General features: G+C 37.7%; 1 protein-coding gene across 24 annotated transcripts in view; it reads right to left on the bottom strand.

Moving 5' to 3' along the window:
* The window catches only part of BBX (BBX high mobility group box domain containing), a 295,437-nt gene that overhangs the window by 83,691 nt on the left and 191,556 nt on the right, over window positions 1-20,190 (bottom strand). For all 24 annotated transcript variants that reach the window (XM_055568067.1, XM_055568048.1, XM_055568050.1 and 21 more), the window contains 2 exons: window positions 13,978-14,145; window positions 8,331-8,573 (listed from right to left, as the gene is read on the bottom strand). In XM_055568067.1, the coding sequence (XP_055424042.1) occupies window positions 8,331-8,573; window positions 13,978-14,136 (402 nt within the window). In that variant the 5' untranslated portion in view covers window positions 14,137-14,145. The remainder of the gene's footprint in view (window positions 1-8,330; window positions 8,574-13,977; window positions 14,146-20,190) is intronic.

Here is a 20,190-nt window from a genome sequence, read left to right as displayed (position 1 = left end):
TTGCTGTCTGGAGGTGGAAAGTGACAAATGAAAGGGTGAGACGAAAATCAAAGTAGTAGGCACCATGCATCATCATTTTGTCCCAGCAAAAGGCATATGAGCTGCAACAGTGGGATGAACAGTCATTTGAATAAAAGTCACCACTCTATAAAGTAACAAAGGACTATCAGAGTAACATCTGTCACAAGACATTTAAAAGAAAGTTTTTGATACTTTTGGTGGTTTTTTGTTTTTTTTTTAAGAAAAAGTCCCAACTGTGAAAGAGCCTAGATGGATGGATGTCACTAGATTTCAGATTTCCTGTTTCTAGGTGTCACCTTCTTGCCTTCCTATGTTGTCAATCTGCTAGATAATATAGTTCTTTCCCAGTAAATATTACATCCTTTTCTAAGAAACACTTAGCAATTTGCTTTGATGAAAATCTGCATGTGTGATGAAAACAATAATACTGTCATTCTTATGAATGAATTCTTACCAGCATTGACTATTCTTAAAAGCACTGATGGTATTAATAAGGGCTAGCTTAAACTAACTTATGATATGCAGTTGTGCTGAAGACAACATAAAGCAGTGACAATCACTGACCATAAACATCTCTTTCTCTTGTACTTATTCTACCCACTCAGTCACCTCCATCTCCAATACTTTATAAGGACTGACTAGATGACAGACACTAGTTAAACACGGGGCATGAAAAGAGCATGAATTAGTCTCTGTTTTCAAATTGATTACAATCCACAATTAGCCACTCAAACATATTACTTCTTTTAATACACAGTCCACACACCTTTCCCTAGCTCCAGCATGGTAACTGTTTTTTAGTGGGTCTGTGAGAAGTGGGCCATAAAGAAGGCTGAGTGCCAATGAATTGATGCGTTTGAATTGTGGTGTTAGAGAAGACTCCTGAGAGTACCTTGGACTGCAAGGAGATCAAACCAGTCAATTCTAAAGGAAATCAACCCTGAATATTCATTGAAAGGACTGATAGTGAAGCTGAAGTTCCAGTACTTCGGCCACCTGATGTGCAGAGCCAACTCACTGGAAAATTTCCTAATGCTGGGAAAGACTGAGGGTGAGATGGTTGGATGGCATCACAGACTCAATGGACGTGAGTTTGAGCAAACTCCTGGAGATAGTGAAGGACAAGGAAGCCTGGTGTGCTGTAGTTTATGGGGTTGCAAAGAGTCAGACACGACTTAGCAACTGAACAACAACTGCTGAAGCTACCTGTGTGTAGGACAAATGGCAGAAGACAGGCCTGGAGTATGTGGGGTTTCATGGAAAACAGAAACTGAGAGAGAGTTCACTATGAGGATCAATACTATGTAAATGAGCCACAATATTAATCTTTTATATTCTTAAACTCAATGTAAAACAGCAGAGCAAAGGGTTAAGAATGAAGGAGATAAGAGAAAAGAATAACAAACAGCCCTTGTCCTTAAGGAGTTTAAAGCTTAGATGGAGATGTCATAAATTCATGAAAAGACAGACAGGTCAACACAGGCAGTGTATGAACATCCAGTGAGGGAGGAGGCAGGAGGAGCCTCAGGGCATGAGGATGTCTGTCCTTGGAACCGAGCACATACACCATCAGTCACTGGCTCTGATTCAGCTATAAGAGACAACAGAAAGGCTTAATCATTTGTTGTGATGAGGTTATTAGGAAAGGGATCACAGAGAAAGCTGAGTAAGGGAGAAATCAGAAGCAGCTATATATAGTCTGAAGCAAATAGCTGAGTGCAACTATTAGCACGCTGGCCAACCATGTGGGCAAAAATCCATCAGCACAGATTGAAAGGACCAGAGAGACAGGCCCACTCATCTGGATCCCCAGGCGAGGGCTTTCCTGCTGGGGGTAGAGGGCGAAGCTCAGTTATCCTTCACAAACATCAGTCACAGGCTATGGTCCTATCCTCGAGGTAACTAACCTCTTGCTAAAATACTTATTTTCAAAAATCTCCCATTAAAGTAAAAATTCCCTTACTAAATTCTTTTTTGTTTTGCAAATTTCTAACTGATTAGATAACCTAAGTTAATCTACTTTATAGGCACAGTTCCTGACTTACATAAGGTGCTTATTAGTAAATGTTGGCCCTCCTCTCTCCAACCTCAACCACCACCAGACTTCATTAGCAATGATAATACACCACTGCTTTTCGGTAATGGTATTAAATACATACCCTTGATGCAGTATTTGGTCTACTTTATATATGACAATGGCATTATTATAAACCAAAAGACAGTATTATGTTAATCTTTAAAAAACTGGTTCTCAAAATTACTTTCACAGATCATCTGTAAGAATGGGAAATTTGATCTTAAAAAGCACCTTAAGGAGAGATGTACTTATTAATTGTTCTCCAAGTGTTTGTTCTTAATTGGAGGTGGGGCGGGAGGGTTGGCTCAAAAAGTCCGGCAGTATTTCTAGCTATTATTGCAGTCTAGCTCTTCTCAGCAGAGTAAGAGAGAATAATAACCCTGTTGAGGTAAAGTAATAAGGGACTCTGGGAATATCTATACAAATAAAGAGAGCTGATACAGGTGCAAAAATGTGAAATATCACCATGATAAAAAAAAAATCTACCACAACTATGAGATTATTCAGTAATTATCTTGTTTTCAAAAAAAGGCATAATACAATTTAAATTCTGTAACTTTGCAGGGGCTAAGTGAATCTTTAGCATAATAAATTTTGAGATGGCTAATGAATTTGGAGACAACTGTACCTCCTCATATTGGCAGGCAGAAATCACATTATACAGGGTGGAAGACGAGAGTAAGATATTTGAGAAGTGGTACTAATTAGTACTTTCTTAGTTATAGGAACCTTTCCTCATAAAAATGTTAAAACTTATAGGTCTGAATTATTCTTACTAGACACTTTAACAGGAAGAAAATGAATCAGACTTTTATAAGACAGGATGATGAATTAAGTTTATGTATCTGATAGAACAGGAGTATTTTAAATTATACACTAACCTATTAAACTTTCATGATAAAGCCACTCCAGTAAAAACCATACATTTCAAAAAGTTACTTGAATAAGTGACCAGGGAGTTATTTGGTTCTCTTGCAGAAAAGTCATAAAGGAAAAACTGAGTTGCTACAGATATGGTTGCCTAAATTCCCTGTAAGGATTACTGTGGAGACAGTAGTTCATTTCCACATATAAATTTTTTTAAAGGACAATATTCCTCCCTAATTTGGGTTAAGGAGAAAGTCTATTTAATCAGTTAGCACTAATTAAAAATAAAAATTTCAGAATTTCTTTTAAGATGTAATTTTGGCACTTTATAAAAGGATGGTAGGGGTCTGGGTAAGCAAACATTATCTGAATTTCTGGAAATGCATTAACAGATAATTCATGTACAAGCTGGATTTAGAAAAGGTAGAGGAACCAGAGATCAAACTGCCAACATCCACTGGATCACAGAAAAGGCAAGAGAATCACAGAAAAACAATCAGCAAATTAGAAAAAAAACTAACAATTAGTAAATGGACTGATATTTCTGAAATCAAGTAGTTAGCTCACTTAGTGGAACATCTATTTTGTTAGGAATCATTAATCACATTGGACAGTATCTGTCAAGATGGGCAAATGATACTTGTAGTTTTGTTGATTCTTATGTTTCAAAGATTAATTGTGTATTTTAGTAGCACTTCAGTGTGTTAATAGGTTCTAATAAAAACAGTACAAAAATTATTAGGTAAAGAAGTATGAAACACAAACATAAGCTTATCAGGAACAGCTAATATTTCATGGCATTTTAAACTTCATGCCTGTGCACAATGTGCCTTACTTGCATCTTAACCTCAACCCTGTGAGGACAGGTATCTTCACTGCCAATTACAAATGTGGAAACTCAGAAGGTCTGAAAAGGGAGAAGGCTACCCAAACTCTACTGCTAGTAATTTGCTGCCTTGGATAAGTCACTTAACTCCTCTGGGCTGCAGTGTCCTCATCTTTAGCTTTCAGAAAATGGTATCTACTTCATAGGATTATTTTTAGGATTAAATGAGTCAGAACCCTGGAGAGAATAAAGCAATATTCAAAAATTGGTATTATTTCAAAAAAATAAACACAAGTATTTTTTTTTATAATAAGAAAGTCCCGACATCCAGAACACAGGAATGGGAAAGGCCTCAGAAACAAGAAATTTGAGAACCATGAAGCCCAAATCTTTAGTTTTACTACCCACCTCTCCTTAAAGTGCTGGGGCTCCAGTTAAGTCATACTCAGAAAAACCCACACAGAATAAGTTATTTCATTAGAGGTAGCAGAAAGTGTCTGATAGAGGAAAGAAATGTCAATTGACAGCTATGGCTTCACTCAAAAGAAAGATTCTTGGAAAACCAAAGCGGAAGTTCCAAAGAACAGAAGGGTTAAGAATCATTTAATAAACAGATGAAAATGTGACTATAACTTAATTGTTCACAAAACTCTCACCAAATTACAGATTATAAAATAATTCTTGTACGGAAATAACAAATGTAACACTTGTTTCTCAAGAATGTGGGGATCAATGAGGTGCTGCTCTAGCTCAGTAGTATGCAAGATGCCACATCAAGCTAGTACAAAGACAGATTCTGTTGAGCGTGACACATGACTGCTAACAGAAGTTGTACAGAGTGATAATACACAAGAAAATGACATCAAATTTTCTATGGAGAAGAATCCATTTCTGATAAAACCAAAGAAAGGGCATGAATACATTAATTTTCTCTAGAAATATCGAGGGAGAACTGGTCATGAAACCCCATGGAGATTTACAGTGATAATCTTTCCTAGATTCCAGACCACAATAGACCCCAACATTTACAAGAGGCTATTACAGTTTACTTTTTTATTTTTTTTAAATTTTATTTTTAAACTTTACATAATTGTATTAGTTTTGCCAAATATCAAAATGAATCCGCCACAGGTATACATGTGTTCCCCATCCTGAACCCTCCTCCCTCCTCCCTCCCCATACCATCCCTCTGGGTCGTCCCAGTGCACTGTATTTTACTGCATTTGATTCCATTGCTCTTTTATTAACGTACAACTGAGCTTCCAACTTTTCAGGCCAATATCTCAAGATGTTCGCCTTTATATCATCATTTCCTATTACTCACCTACAAACAGCTCAGGCTTCAAGTAAAACTTTCTCATTCCTGAAGTTGTTCTTATTTTTCCCTGTCTGCTCGTATCCTTGCCTTTCTTCTGAATCCTGTGCCAAGGGACGTACCAAATTCTACTAACAACTTCATAAAGCCTTTTCTGAAATACCCCAACCCCAGCACAAGCAGACTATTCCCATGAGACCATGATATTTTATAGTTACCATTTTCCACTTCTTACTCAAATCTCTTGTCTCTCAGTCATCTAAAGTGAGCAACATATACTACAAGGATGCTAGAAGCACATAGGAAAGACTATTCCAGGGTCCACAACTGTATGACTGGTCAAGATACTAACTCCAAAGAGCCTTCAGTCCCTGCTCTGAAGAACAGGAACACTCATCGCTATCGTTTAGTTGCGTCTAACTCTTTGCAACCCCATGGACTGTAGCCTGTCAGGCTCCTCTGTCCGTGGGATTTCCCAGGCAAGAATAGTGGAGTGGGTTGCCATTTCCTTCTCCGGGTGATCTTCCCAACCCAGGGATTGAACCCAGGGATCCCGACCAAAGGATCCCGACCAAAGGATTGGCAGGTGGATTCTTTACCTCTGAGCCACCAGGGAAGCCCCAAGGAACAATCATAACTGACTTTAAATATTTATGCATATGCAAGACATCCACTCTGGAATGAACTAACTAGTCAATAAATGCATGTATTCTGTCCCATGCCTAGGCTACAAAAACCAAAGTGGGTATGAAAAAGGTCATTCAAAATTGTCTTAACTTCCCAGATTCTCCCCTCTCTTTGGCACTGACTCTATCTGAATAACATGTGTGATCCTCTATATTGACTGTCCATTAATTAATTATGATTATTAGTTTAAGTGACAAGTAGAAGTTTCCAGAAATGTCCTAGTCAAAAATGCAGACATATATTTGTACATTTGTACAATGTATACATAAAGATGTTAAAAGGAACAATAATATGGTGTGAGACTACTAACAGGCAGCTGCAGAAGCTAGAGGCTATGAATGCCCACAACACTGCACCATAAGGCATGCTGCTGAATTTAAGAAAGGAATCCAGGTTATATCCTTAGGACAGTTTAAAACCCTCGGAAAACAGGAAACCCTCATTCAACTTTTTTTTTTTTTCAACAATATAAATCAGCCCTGGGAAACAATTTAAAAAACCGAAAAATGCCCAAACAGGTACTTCCCCTCACCAGATGCACTAACAGAAAATAATCAGACAGCAAGTAATAAGTAAGGGAAAAAGTGACATTTCAACTAAGGCTGTAATATTCACACAAAAAAACACCAGCACAATTACCTGCACTCTTTTGTAATTTCAAAACCATTTGGTAAGTAGGTAGAAACAAGTATCACTTACGACTAGAAACCAATTGTATAAGGATTTTGAAAGTAGCTGAACCTTCCACGCATGGCACTGGAAGTGAGACATTTCATAAGAGCAACTATAAACAAGACAAGTTCTTGTGTGGAAGAGCCAGTTACTGTCGCCATTGGAGTAGCTTGGTTGGGGGGGGGGGAGGGCACACCTTATGAGATTTAGATTTCATTACTTACCACAATGGCAAATATTGTGAAGCTAATTAAGTAACTAGTAAAGGAATTCCTATATGAAAATAAGACTTCTTTCCTCTTAAAAGTGGCCACCTGTTGGGTTTATCAATTAGCAGTATTTGAGAAAGTAAACAATTATGGGACAGGCTGCATGTTACCCAAAAACAGTAATCCAAAAATAAACTCAAGAGTTTAATTATAGGAAGCTTATGCAACTCCCTATGAGGTTTCAGATTAATTGTTTTATCTTAGAAGCATGACTATGAAAGGATCTAGAGCTACTTAATGGGAATCTTTTACTGTTAATTACTGTTATGAGAATGAAAATCTCCAGTAGCATTTAAAATCATGTAGATTACTGGAATTGATTTTAAATTTGCAAGATGCTCTACATAGTTAAAATTCTGTCTTTAACAATACAGTTAATTCCTGAAGCCTTATGTGATCATTAATTACACAGTAACTATGCTAATCATTTATTCTGGATTCAAATTTCCCTGAAGACTGGGTAAGAAATTTGTATGTTCCATGTTAGCCTGTTAAGCAACTCAATAAAACCACAGCAATTGAAAGAATTATTTTTCTACATACTGAGATGTCTAATAAAATATCTCACTTGAAACTCTGTATTTGTCACCTGCTGGTCCATCTTTTCATAGAACTTAACCAAATGTTTGGGTGGCTGGGGTTTTTCATGAATCAATATTATTTGCAAGCTGTAACTCTAAAGAAATATAGTTAGAATTATTCCTTTCAAGTTTAACCACATTGATATTGCTTTGCTTTCCCCTTACTTGCTAATTCCATTACACAATACATTTTAAACGTACAATGAACTCACACTAATTTAAGATTACTTTAGAAACAGATCAGTATACAATTTTTGAATAAATTAAGTCATATTTTGGAACATACATTCCACTCCTCTGGAAAGCATTCCTGTATAGAAATACTTCTCACCAACTGTGCTCACAGTGTTTACATGCCCGCACACATCACAGTACATCCTGTTCCACTGCCATTCGTTCCTCTACTGGCTTTGAATACTCATGCTGTACTTACTACCTACAGAAACAAATCAAAGCATATCTTTTGATAACTGTGTATATTACAAAATTTTTTAAAAAATTAGTGCTGGAAGGGATGAAAATTTTGTTCCAACTTTCTCTTTCTCATAACATCATTTTTAAAAAGGGAAAACAAAAAAAAACCAAAAAAAACTGAGACCCAGAAATTAACTCAGATATGGTTACAAAGCTGTTTAGCTTTAGAACTAGATCAAGACTGTCATCTTCACCATGGGCATTCTCTGACAGCAGAAGCTGGGCTCCTAGAAAAACTAAAAACAAAAATCATTCATAATAAATAAATCACCATTCATAAAAATCCATCCCTCATGTCATCAGTGCAATACATAAAGTGAGAAAAAACTTCTTGGCAATAGGTTTCTTTTGGCACCTCACCAGTATTTGCAAGGTGGACTTGGAACTCAGGAATAGGAACAAAGCTTCAATGTCTTCGTTTAACACTTGATTCGGGATTCACCTTTGTGCTGCTGCTAGACCTTTAGCATGGACTCTACTAACTGGGGGTTGCAGAATTGGTTGTTCACAGTTACCACAAAGCCTCCTCACTGTAACTCACCTCCTTGGCCATGTCTGTGTACTTCTGCTTTTCCTTTGGATCGAGAACAGCCCACCAATCAGCTAGTATCTTGGTAGCACCTCGGTTATCAAGCCTGGGGTGTTCTTGACGTACAAGAGAGCGATGACGTTTGCAAAATAAAAGAAATGCATTCATTGGTCTCCGGGCTCGCTGTTCTGGTGATTCATCATCTTCAGTTTCACCAACATCTTGCTCTAGGCCATCGGCCCCAAGAAGTTGAACCTATTAGCAACAAAACAAGAGCCAAAATGTTTAACACATCCTGGATAACTCTGTTTTTAACAATTAGTGTTGGTTTTTAAATTGTATTTTTCCTTAGCTCTGTTTAAACAATTTACAAATGGGGGGAGGAAGGGTTTTTAAAAATTATCAACCACTATTTGTGGCTGGTAACCAACTTAAAATGTTTTCTTTTGCTGAGTTTCTGTAGCAACCTGTGCATGTCTCTATTACAGCATATATTACATTGTTGTTATAATTGCTTGCATTTTTTTTCCTCTCACTAACAGTGAGCTCTTTGAGAACAAAACCTCTCTTATTTCCCTCATACACAGTGCTTAGTTTAATGTCTTGTACAATATTAGTACCTAACTAACTGCTGGATAAAGGATTAAACCCATTCCATAGTATATGGGTCTCAAAGTTAACAATATCCTCATAAAGATACATGAATATTGGTTCTGTCTTTCTCCTTTTTAGAAAGTGCTTTTGTACAACTAATAATGTGAAAATGAATAAAAATCTAATACAGACTATTTAATGTTTCTGTGTACATCAAAGTGAAGCCTCCTACCATAAAAATCAAAACAGACATTTGACATTATTTGAAGGAAGAACTACAAAAGTAAATTTTCAAGTCTATAGATAATCACACATTCTTGTCTACTGAAATTCTATGGTGATAGGGCTTAAACTTTCAAAACTGCTTTTGAATCCTCCATTTCCATAAGCATTTCATGCAAGATCTTCAACGACTTCTGCAAGGCTCTGATCCTGTCCATCTGTGTAATCCTCATTGCCACTGTCCTAGTAGCATTCTGGCCTATGGCTTCATCTTCCTGCTTTTACTCCCTTATAATACTTCCTGTGCATGGCTGCAGGTTTAAAGCACATCTCTGACCACAGAATCTTAGAATAGCACTGTTAAGTATCTTCTGAGGCTAAAATATGATTCCATGGTATCTCTTGGAAACACTGCAACCAAGAACAGAAGTTCAGAATGCTTACTAAAACCATTCCTTTAATGCTGTTTCATAGCTAAAATCAAGAAGGATCAAGGATGTTGTCAGACTGCATTATACATACAATAGGGCTGCTGCTGCTAAGTCACTTCAGTCGTGTCCGACTCTGTGCGACCCCACAGATGGCAGCCCACCAGGCTTCCCTGTCCCTGGGATTCTCCAGGCAAGAACACTGGAGTGGGTTGCCATTTCCTTCTCCAATGCATGAAAGTGAAAAGTGAAAGTGAAGTTGTTCAGTCGTGTCCGACTCTTAGCAACCCCAAGGATTGCAGCCCACCAGGTTCCTGTCCATGGGATTTTTCAGGCAAGAGTACTGGAGTGGGGGTGCCATTGCCATGTCCGATACAATAGGGCAGTAGTTCTCAAATGTAAGTGGGCATAGGAATCCCTGGAGGTCTTGTTAAAATACAGATTGTTAAGTCCCATTGCCAGAGTTTTGTATTCTGTATGTTTGGAGTAGGCTTTGAGGATTTGTATTTCTAACAAGTTGTGCAGTTATGCTGATGCTGCTGGTCTAAGGATCACACTTTGAGACCATTACTATAATAAGGCAATCAGCTTCTTTTATATCATGTTTATTGGGCAACCGTTACAGACACTCTAAGACAAATCACTAATTTAATCCAACTAAATGTTTTTTAAAAGTCTTTTAAATTTAAATTAAGCATTGTGTATGCATTTAATTAACCATCAATTGTCTTCAGACACAAATAGTACAGAACAATCTCAAAGTCAGAGCTACCTGATCTGGAAGTACATTAGGGATTATTACTAGGAGTGAAGGCTACAGATTTATCTTCCTTGTTATGGGTATAATCATTAACAATGACTTGAGTTTTCAAGGGCTATTTATCTATCATTCTGAAACTGACTGAGAAGTTACAGAGAAACGAGGCGTAAAAATATGTATTACGTAGGTTGAGGAAGTAATTTTATTTTCCCTTCGGAAAAAATAACTTTGATCCAGTGACTAAATTATAGAACTCAAGACAAGAGTTGGAAAAAGAGATAAATAAGACAAGATCCTGGCCCCAGGAGTTCACTGTTTTGGGAGAGGAGAAAGACATATAAGCGAATAAATTATAAAAAGCAGGATGATGACTACAAGAAACCAGTGTGATAATGAAACACTAGTGGATTGGTAGAACAACAGAAAAGTCTCCCTAGAAAAGCATCATCTGGGCTAAACTTTGAAAGACAAATCAGAATATATAAGGTAGTCAATGGGAGGTCCTGGGGAACTAACAAAGATTAAGGCTCAATGGTTTATTCAGACACTTATATGCAGCTCAATAGAATCAGTATACAAAAGATTAGAATGGAGAACTAGAGTTGTTGTAGAAGAAGGTATGGGCCATTTCATGAACAATGTGCTTTGTCATTTTTTTTTAAAATGCAAAAGAAAAATAAGGGCATTTAATCCTGTAAATGAGTGGTTTCAGATTGTATGACTCAAAAAAACCCCTTGAAGGGGACCAACACAGACTGGAACTTTTTGTTCTGTCAAGTATGAACACTAAAAACATTTTTTTTAAACTTCTAATACAATTATTTCATTAAATTAACTAACTGAAAAGTAAGTAAACAAACAAGTGCATGGTATATAAATTAAATTGAAATGAAAAATTAACTGGACCTTTTTTTTTCTTTCACCAGAGGCCAAGCAAGTAACACTCTGCAACAAGACAACACTAGCACCAGACCAGAATCTGGAGACCACTGCTAGGAGCAATGCAGAGCCATGAGTGGTTTTAGCAGGGCAAAGACACTGTCGGATCTGTACTTCAGGATAACTCCCGTCATTAGTGGAGAGCATGAATTACAGTAGCAAAACTAGCAGCAAACAAGACTAGAGGAATGAATTAAAAGTTTATGCCAGCAGTCCACGCAAGAACCAGGACAGGGCTGAATCAAGGCAGTATTCATGAGAATGGAGAATTGGGAACAGAGACAACACTCACTAATGAGGTAGAAACAAGAGTGACTGGTGTCTTAACTGAATGTAAAGGTTGAAAAAGGAAGAACGTTTCCAACTTTGGCAGCCAGATTCCTTCATACACAACTGAGAACACTTTTTCTCAAATAAAGGGAAGTTATATCCAGTGAGGGGCAGAAAGGTTAGTACTGGGTAGACAGAATGTGAAGAGGCTCTTGGCAGAGAAGGCTGAGTTGGGATAATGAACTAATGTACCAACAAAAAGAAGTAAGACCAACAGTGTGGGTGAGATCTCTTGATTGTAGACTAAAAAGAGAAGAGGACTCAACGACTTCATTCTTTTACTAAATAACTGTTTACTCGGCATGTGATACGGAGCAGCCACTGTTCCAGGTGATGCCGACAGAGCAGTGACCATACAGAATCCCCATCCTCATGAAGCTGAAAAGTAGCACAATCAACCTGTCACTGGAAGGATCTCTCTGGCTGCTTTATTGAGAACAGACTTTAGAAGGGCAAAAGCAAGGGAGAGAGAGGCAGAACATAGTCATCTGCAGCAGCGCTGGTGGTAGCTTGGATCAAGGTGGCAGCAGTGACACTGCTCAAGAAGGGTCAACTAGTGAATGCCTTTTGAAAGTACAGTTGAAAAGCTGCTGATGCACAGACCAGAGACTTGAGCAAAAGAAAACAAACAAGGTGTCAGGTCTGACCAATCTGACACAGCTGGAACTGCCATTTACTGAGAAAGGAAAGAAAGATGCCGGAGGATGGGGTTTGGAGAAGAACAGTGAAAGCTTCATTTTGAACACATTCAATCTGAGATTCTGACTCGATATTTAAAGTGGATATGTCAAGTAAACAGTCAGAAATACAAGTCCAGAATTTAGGGGAAAGGTCCAGGATGCAGACAGAAATTAAGATAAGAGACTCAGAGAACATCAATATTTGAGGGTAAAATAATGGATGGACAACAAATGGAAGAAACCAGAAAGGTATAGTTGGGAAGGTAGGAACAGAAATAACAGTGAGTGCTGTCATGGACATAGGAGACAGCTTCAAGAACCAAGTCATCAATAGGTGCAAATGCATGAGAAAGATCAAATTAGGCATGAGCATAAACTTGGGAATTTCCTCAAATAGGAAGAGTGACACCATTTCTCTGAAAAAGGAAAGGAAAAGATGGATAAGGACTGAGATAAGAGTAAGCTGAGTGGAGAAAGCTGAAGGAGGCATTTTTGGTGGCCTCTATTTTCTCTGTGAAAGAGAAGAAAAGTGCAGCAGTGAGGAGACCATAAACAGTATCCAGAGAAGATGTCTGCACAACAGGAAGAATGTTTGTAATTCCTGATAAACAGAGCAAAAAAGGGAGTTGACCCAAGCCTAGGACAAAAGACTGAGTGGATATTGAAGAATGTCTATAATATTTGTAGTGACACAAAATATGTACTCATTTATTCTTCCACTGACCATGAAAGGTGAAAGTGAAGGTCGTTCAATCATGTCCAACTCTTTGCGACCCCATGGACTGTAGCCCACCAGGCTCCTCTATCCATGGGGATTCTCCAGGCAAGAAAACTGGAGTAGGTTGCCATGCCCTCCTCCAGGGGATCTTCCCAACCCAGGGATCGAACCCAGGTATCCTTCATGCAGGCAGATTCTTAAACATCTGAGCCACCAGGGAAGCCCAATGAGCTGTTCAAAATCTACTCTGCACCAATCACCATTCTGGGCTTTAAGGAAGGAGAAGACAACAGGAAGGGGAAGACCCCTGCTCTACCGAGGTTATACTCTAGTCTGGGAAGACAGACATAAACAAGTACACATAGCAAACAGAAAGACGTTCAAGGGGACAAATTCCTCAGATGGGGAAGACTTGGGTGTGAGGGACATCCCTGGGGAGGTAAAGGATGAGGAAGCAGTCATGCCAAGATCTGAAGGAATTGTGTGGCTTTCTAGTCACCTGCATTATTGTGTAACTTTCTAAGCAAGAGCTGGCTGCTCCAGTGTGAGACCAGAGGAGGGGGACTGAGAGGGGTGGCAGCACCCAGATGCTCTGAGGGCCTCAAGGATGAGGGCCTGAACAGCTCTGAACCTGCCTGTAGTGGCACAGCTGGGCTGGGCAGGAGGAAAGAGAGGCCAGAGGAGCAACAGGTAGGTGCAAGGTGAACGTATCAAATTTTATGAGCTCACTTCATTTGACTATTGCCTGCAAATCATTAGCTAATTGAGAGAAATACTAATTAAGAAGGATCCGCTTCAGTCTAAATTATTAGGAAGTATAGATACTTTAAGAGTCATCAACATTTGGGATGAAACTGTAGATAAAGTAGTTAAATAGAATTCAAGTTATACAGACTCCTAGAAACACATTCACTGTACCACACGTGTTCACTGCAGTTTCTAAATGAATGTTCAAACTTAAAACTACTACAATAAACAGAGAAATTACCTTATCAATATCCTCTTCGTCTTCCTCTTCTTCCTCTTCTGAAAAGTCAAGGAGTTTCTTTGCTAGCAATGGATGCCACTGAAGACACTTGCGCTTTGGTCGTTTTCCAGTCCCTTCTCCTTCTGCTGAATGATCTTTATTTCTATTACTGCCTTTCATTACTGTGACCTGTGGTAGTCAAAAGAAAAAGAGAAAGAGAAATCAAAGTAAATTTGATTAAAACTAGTTTATTTAGCTTCCTTAACTGTAACTGGATTATAGTTTTAATGATTAAAATATCTACCAGCTCAGGCATTTACTGGATTCAGTAAGAACTCTAAGTTAACATAATCAAACATTCATTTTAGTGGGCTAAATTGCTAATAAAATTTGCCTTTTCCTTTTCTGAAATCTTCTTCCTTTCACTTTATAATTTCAGAACTCAAAACCCAAATAAGTGTTAAGATGATGATAAGTTATTGTCACCTGTTCATATTTACCCAGGATAGTGTTTCTCAGAGTCTTCCACTAGAGTAAAGTGAAAGATTCCTCCCAGGAGAGTAGATATAGATCCTCCCAGATGTAGGTCTCTCCACATTCTCTGATAGCTCCTATTTTTTCATTTTAATTTTTCATAATAATTTATATGAATTTCACATTCTATACTATGATAAATCTTAGAAGTATTAAGTAAAACGAATGCTTTGTGAGAATCAAATGTTTTAGATTTAAAATAAAACTATTTCATAAGATGACATACACTTTTCAAAAACTAACTGCATGCAGCCTCCAAGGATCCCATCCATATACAAAGTCACTCAGTGGGATGAGCACTCACCTGTGATACAAGTCACCAATCTCCGTGCCTCTCCCTATTACATAAGCACTGCAAACCTGCAGTAAGTTTCACTCTCTAGACTTCTTTCCCCTAATAGATGATTGTCTGAAATAACTATGAATCTGACAAAATCTTTCAGAAACCTAAATTCTAAAATATTTTTCAATGACTTAAAAAAATTGTTTTCTCAGTGAAACAACTACATATTCATATTGTAAAGGTGAAAATAGCAAAAAAAAAAAAAAAAAAAAAAGTACCTTCTCCAGCCCAAAGTTAAACTACACACAGCTTCTTACATGCTTTCCCATAATTATTTAATATTTCTCATTCATTCATTTGAAGTAATATTGATAAATAAATTACTCTTTATACATACTGATGTGAAAATTCACATAATACAGTTAAATACCATCAGTTTAAATGGTTCATGCTGATGACTAGAAACATAAATGTAGTTGCCAAAAATCACACAGTGGTGGCCTTTCTGGTCAGTTTAAATTTGCATTGATCCAAATGCTTGCAGAGTGTTATCAATAAACTTTTAATGCTAAGTTGCTAACATTAGGATCCATGAACATACAGTTTCAAGATTCATCTAGTTCTCAAGTCTTCAAAACAATATGATATAGGCAATTTTTTATCTTCCTTCCTTAATTGTTTTTGGGTTTGAGGGTCATATTTAGGTCTTCACTTCAAAATCCAAAAACATTCACTAATGTTTCCTTCTAGAACTTACAAGACTTCATTATTTTAAAAAATGTAAATAACTAATCAATCTGGAATTCATTCTGACAAAGGAGTGAGGTGTGGATTGAGCTTATTTTTTCTCCCCCAAATACCTAACCAACTATTTCAAACCATTTTATTAAATCCTCCTGCTTTCCCCCATTCCACGTATATAAGTCCACTTCTGGTCTGTCTTCTGTTAATAATCTTCCCCTTTGTTTTCCCATCCTTTGACCAATTCTAATATCTTAATGGATAATTATCATTCTGTACCTTCCTCTAAATACAAATATAATAGTAAACACAGCCACTTAAAACGTCTAAGCTGAAAATTTCTTGCTTTAAGTTTGATCATCCTCATTTTTAATAACCATATACTATTTCAAAATAAGAATGTATTGAAATTTTCTCAATTATTTCATGATTGATAGGCATTAAGATTACGTATCAATAAAATCTTCATTTTAATAATTTTTAATCTTCATTCAGACAAAATCTTATTATTAAAAGCTGTGTCTAGTAAAAAAAAAAGGGGGGTGAGGGGTGAGGAGGGGAGAAGAACATGTTCCTGTGGTTTCCTTAGCAAGAAACTTCTGCTGAACATCTGAAGCAATTACATGATTCATGTGGCTGCCTCAAGAGTAGAAGTGATTGAGAACTCTAAATGGAATTAGTTATCTGCTATGTTTTTAATAAAGGAACAACAATTTCTTTGAATTGATAGACCAGTTAACAATTCCCAGTCAATCTACAAAAAAAACTTGGCACAGGCAACCCAATTTCCAAAAATATCAGTGCTGTACGGAGAGAAGAGGAAACAGTTATTTTTGTGGCTTACTAATCACTTCAGGATGAGATGCTTGAGTAGTAATTAAACCCATACTGGGTTTTAATACCCAATATTTTATGATATAACACATTCTTTAAATAAGTAAAAGAAATCAGCAGGAAATTTTAAGTCAGGCAAGCTGGTATCAACTGGAGAGGTCAAAGTGATTGCCAGTGCCTAGAGAAAAATATATCATTTAGATTCAATGATTTTGATTATGCTATTTAATTATGCATGAATGTGTTTTAGAGTATGTGCCTTTGTATATATTTATGTGTAATTTCAATTTCAAACAGAATACAAAATGTCAAGAATCAAATGAATGGATGGTATACGTGGCTTCGGGGTTCAAAATAACCACATTAACCTCCTCCCACCACTGCTCCGCTTCTTTCCACAAGGCTGCCAGGCCACTATGATACCGTATCTCCTCTCTGATACTCCCCAAATTAATCTCTCCACCCCCATGAAAACAATAGAAAGATCCTATATTGCTAATGACACCAACCACATTTTCTCTTGAATTACAATTATGTGGGTACATCCTACCTTCATCACTAAGCCTTTTCCTTGATGATCCAAGACTAGTTAACTTTATACACCCAGGAGCATCTGGCTTATCAGAACATCAAGATCAGTTAGTTGTGAGGGCTGCTGTAAGCAACTATATGAAACTCCATGCTAAATTATGGTGATAATTCACTATTTATACACTAGAATGGCTTCAAAATTAGCACCTTCTCTTTCATTCCTGTGAATTCAAATATTCTTTCTTGAGTGAAAAAAAAAAAGGAGGTCTGATAACTACATATAACAGTAAATGCAGGCCTAGGTGGCAATGTTCTGTTAGGAGAACCATCGACTGACTACCTGGGCTGTGGGGGAAAAAAGAGTGACAACTAGCACAGAGTCTAGAACAAAACAGGAGGAAAATAAGTATTTTTAGCATGAATAAAATAAGTGAACTGAAGACAGCAAACTTGGGACAAAATAGTCAAGAAAAGTATGTCTGATCTAATGACCATGAAATACCCCAACTATAAACTGGACACTTTAATAACTTATAGTTACCTGATTACTTTTTAAATCACCATGGATCTATTTTCAAACTGTTGAAAGAAGGCAAAAGAGTCCACGGCGGGTAGGGGTGGGGGTGCTCCTGATTATCATTCAGAAGTAATGAGAAAGAGAAGAATGAAAGAAGAGGTGAAGAAAAACATCTGAGAAAAAATAAGGGCAAAGAAGGCATAATTTTGAGACTTAAGCATATTACTTATCTTAACAGACAGCACGAGGGAAAATTGTTAGTTTTTGACAGTAACAGAGACCTACCTTCGTAACTATTTTGCCACTAAAAACCCCACACATTATAAAGTTTGGCTTCTTGTTCTGATAAAAGAGCAAATTAAGCTAGCAATCTACAGGTAATGAATGAAGCAACTGGGGGACTTTATTCAAAAGGGGTCCTTCTTCCTTTCTACATGGCAATTCTAGAATAACTGAAGTCAGGTTATTTTTTTTTACTATCAGTGGACTCTGTACTTGAAAGAATCAATATCATAAAATTAGGTTGCTGAGATCAAATAATGGAGGCTGAAGGTCCCTATCCAAAATGCAGTTGGGTTTTGAACAACTCAGGTTTGAACTGCGAGTGTCCACTCATACATGAAACTTTTTCAGTAAAAACAGACTATATTACAACATGATCAATTGCTGATTGAATCTACTGATCAGAGAGCCATGGATACAGGTAGGTGACTGTATAGTTACATAACCCCAGCATTCAAAAGTGGATTGTACTGAATGATATTTATTTATCTTATAAAAATAAACCAACCCGTGTACCCTTTTCTTTGCCAGGAAGAGTTGCCCTAGATACTAATAAGACTAAACCAAATGTAAATCAGCTTGGTGATACATCAGGAAAAACTTCATTTAACTATGTTTTTCAAATGCAGCAAGCCCATTCATAGAAGACCTTTACTGAGATCAAACTTCATGAGAAATTTAAGGAAGAAATATCATAAAAGAAACAGTACAGAGTGAACACCACATTTAACAAAAGAAAACCATGGACGCTGACGCCTAAAGGCCTCATTCAGAATCCTGCCTATACCACTAACTGCTCAGTGTAAAGCTGTTTATCTCGGTGGTCTCTCCTCACATTAAAACTATGTCAACAGCTCTACTGTGAGAACACTTTTCATGTAACACCCAGCACACAGCCTGGCACCAAGACAGTTCCCACTCCACGGTGGTAAACACTCCTGACACCCACGGGCTCTTTAGAGGGAGTATGGGTTCAACAGACAGCAAGGGCTCGCTGTAACGCAGCCTAAGATGCTGTTGGAGAGAGAACACAGAGGACTCCCATTCAACAGTGGTCCATGTTCTTTCATCTCCAGCCTCAGAAACTGAAAAAGAAAGATGGAAAGTTTCTGTTCTTTTGTATGAGTGATATACAGTCAGAAACGGACCCTTGGCACAGTCATAAATTCTGTAAGATCCTCTATAGTCTTTCTATCCTTTTGTCTCTCTACTTGAGCAATCAGTAAATTTTGGCTTTCAAAACACTGTGTAAATGTAACTGTGTCAGAGGGGTATTTTAGAGTTTAAACTGTTTCCTGAATGTTCAATAAAACTCCATTCAAATCATATTAATGGAAATTCAGACCAAATGAGATAAGGGAAGGTGAGGGAGACCTATGAAATCTCATTGTTGGACAGCCACACATTCTATTCATAAGTAAACACTCTCCTGGGTCTAGCTGAGCCTGCAAACTTCAGAGCCGTCTCAGGCCTACAGAGAAGAAAATCAGCCCCAAGAAACAGTGATAAAGCAGTAGTTCTAGCGCTTCCCCATGAGTTAGGGTGACCTGCTTAAACAACTCTTCCGAGAGTGTTGCTGCTTTCAAAATGCTCCTTGCCTCCATTCTTTCAGGGATCCACCTGACACAGACACTGGCAGACAACCCAACTTGGAAGCCGTGCTCACTTCCTAAAATTCTTCCATTTTCTGACTTGTGCTTCTACCAAAGCCCAGGTCACATTCACTTCCCTTCTAAAGCTTTCTGTGAAAACCTTAAGTCAAAATTCATTGCTCTTTGCTCTTGAGCTGTGATCGTACTTGACTTTTTTGGTCAAGCACTTTTCATGGTATTTCAGTTAGCTTTATCTATCTCCACCCTCCCCCCAGTTGGTTGTGAATTTCTAATGGGAAGGTGTCTTGGTTTCTTCCTTTTTTGTCCCTGGGCCTCAAACTGAGGCTGGCATATAGCAGTTTCTGAAAAGGGTATTAATGGCTTGTAATTTCCTCACCTGACAACCACATAAAACAATTTCCCAAAATGAAGTGTTCCTAAGGATAATTTTTAAAATAATACTAATATACAACTAATATTTATTAATACTATTTGCTTCATACTTGATATTCATTATCCCATTTAATCTTTGTAAGAACCGTTCAGGCAAGTACTAACCACTATGCAACCCAGTTGAAAAAGCTGAGGGTTAGGCCATTTGTCTAGGGTCACACAGTTGGCAGCAGATGAGCTGGCCCGAGAACCAGGAAGCCTAACTCAAGAGCCCAAACACTTACCTAGGACAAAGCTCCAACATAAAGCCTTCCATCTGTTGACTCACTCGGCATTTTCTACAGGACAAATAGCTTACGAGCCATGGAACTACCTAAAGGGCACTCTAGGGGGTGGAAGGTACATACTTTCAAGGTTCAGAGCAGAAGAGCAAGCTTACATCTCTGATAACTACAAGTGACAGTTACATTAGACTAACTTTAAAACTCTTTGAAGATTAAAGTTCTACAAGTGCTAATCATTATTTA

The sequence above is a fragment of the Bubalus kerabau genome, chromosome 2 (assembly GCF_029407905.1).
Source record: "Bubalus kerabau isolate K-KA32 ecotype Philippines breed swamp buffalo chromosome 2, PCC_UOA_SB_1v2, whole genome shotgun sequence".
Taxonomy (NCBI): domain Eukaryota; kingdom Metazoa; phylum Chordata; class Mammalia; order Artiodactyla; family Bovidae; genus Bubalus; species Bubalus kerabau.
Note: the sequence above shows the minus strand (reverse complement) of the source record. Positions and strands in the feature narration are given on the sequence as shown.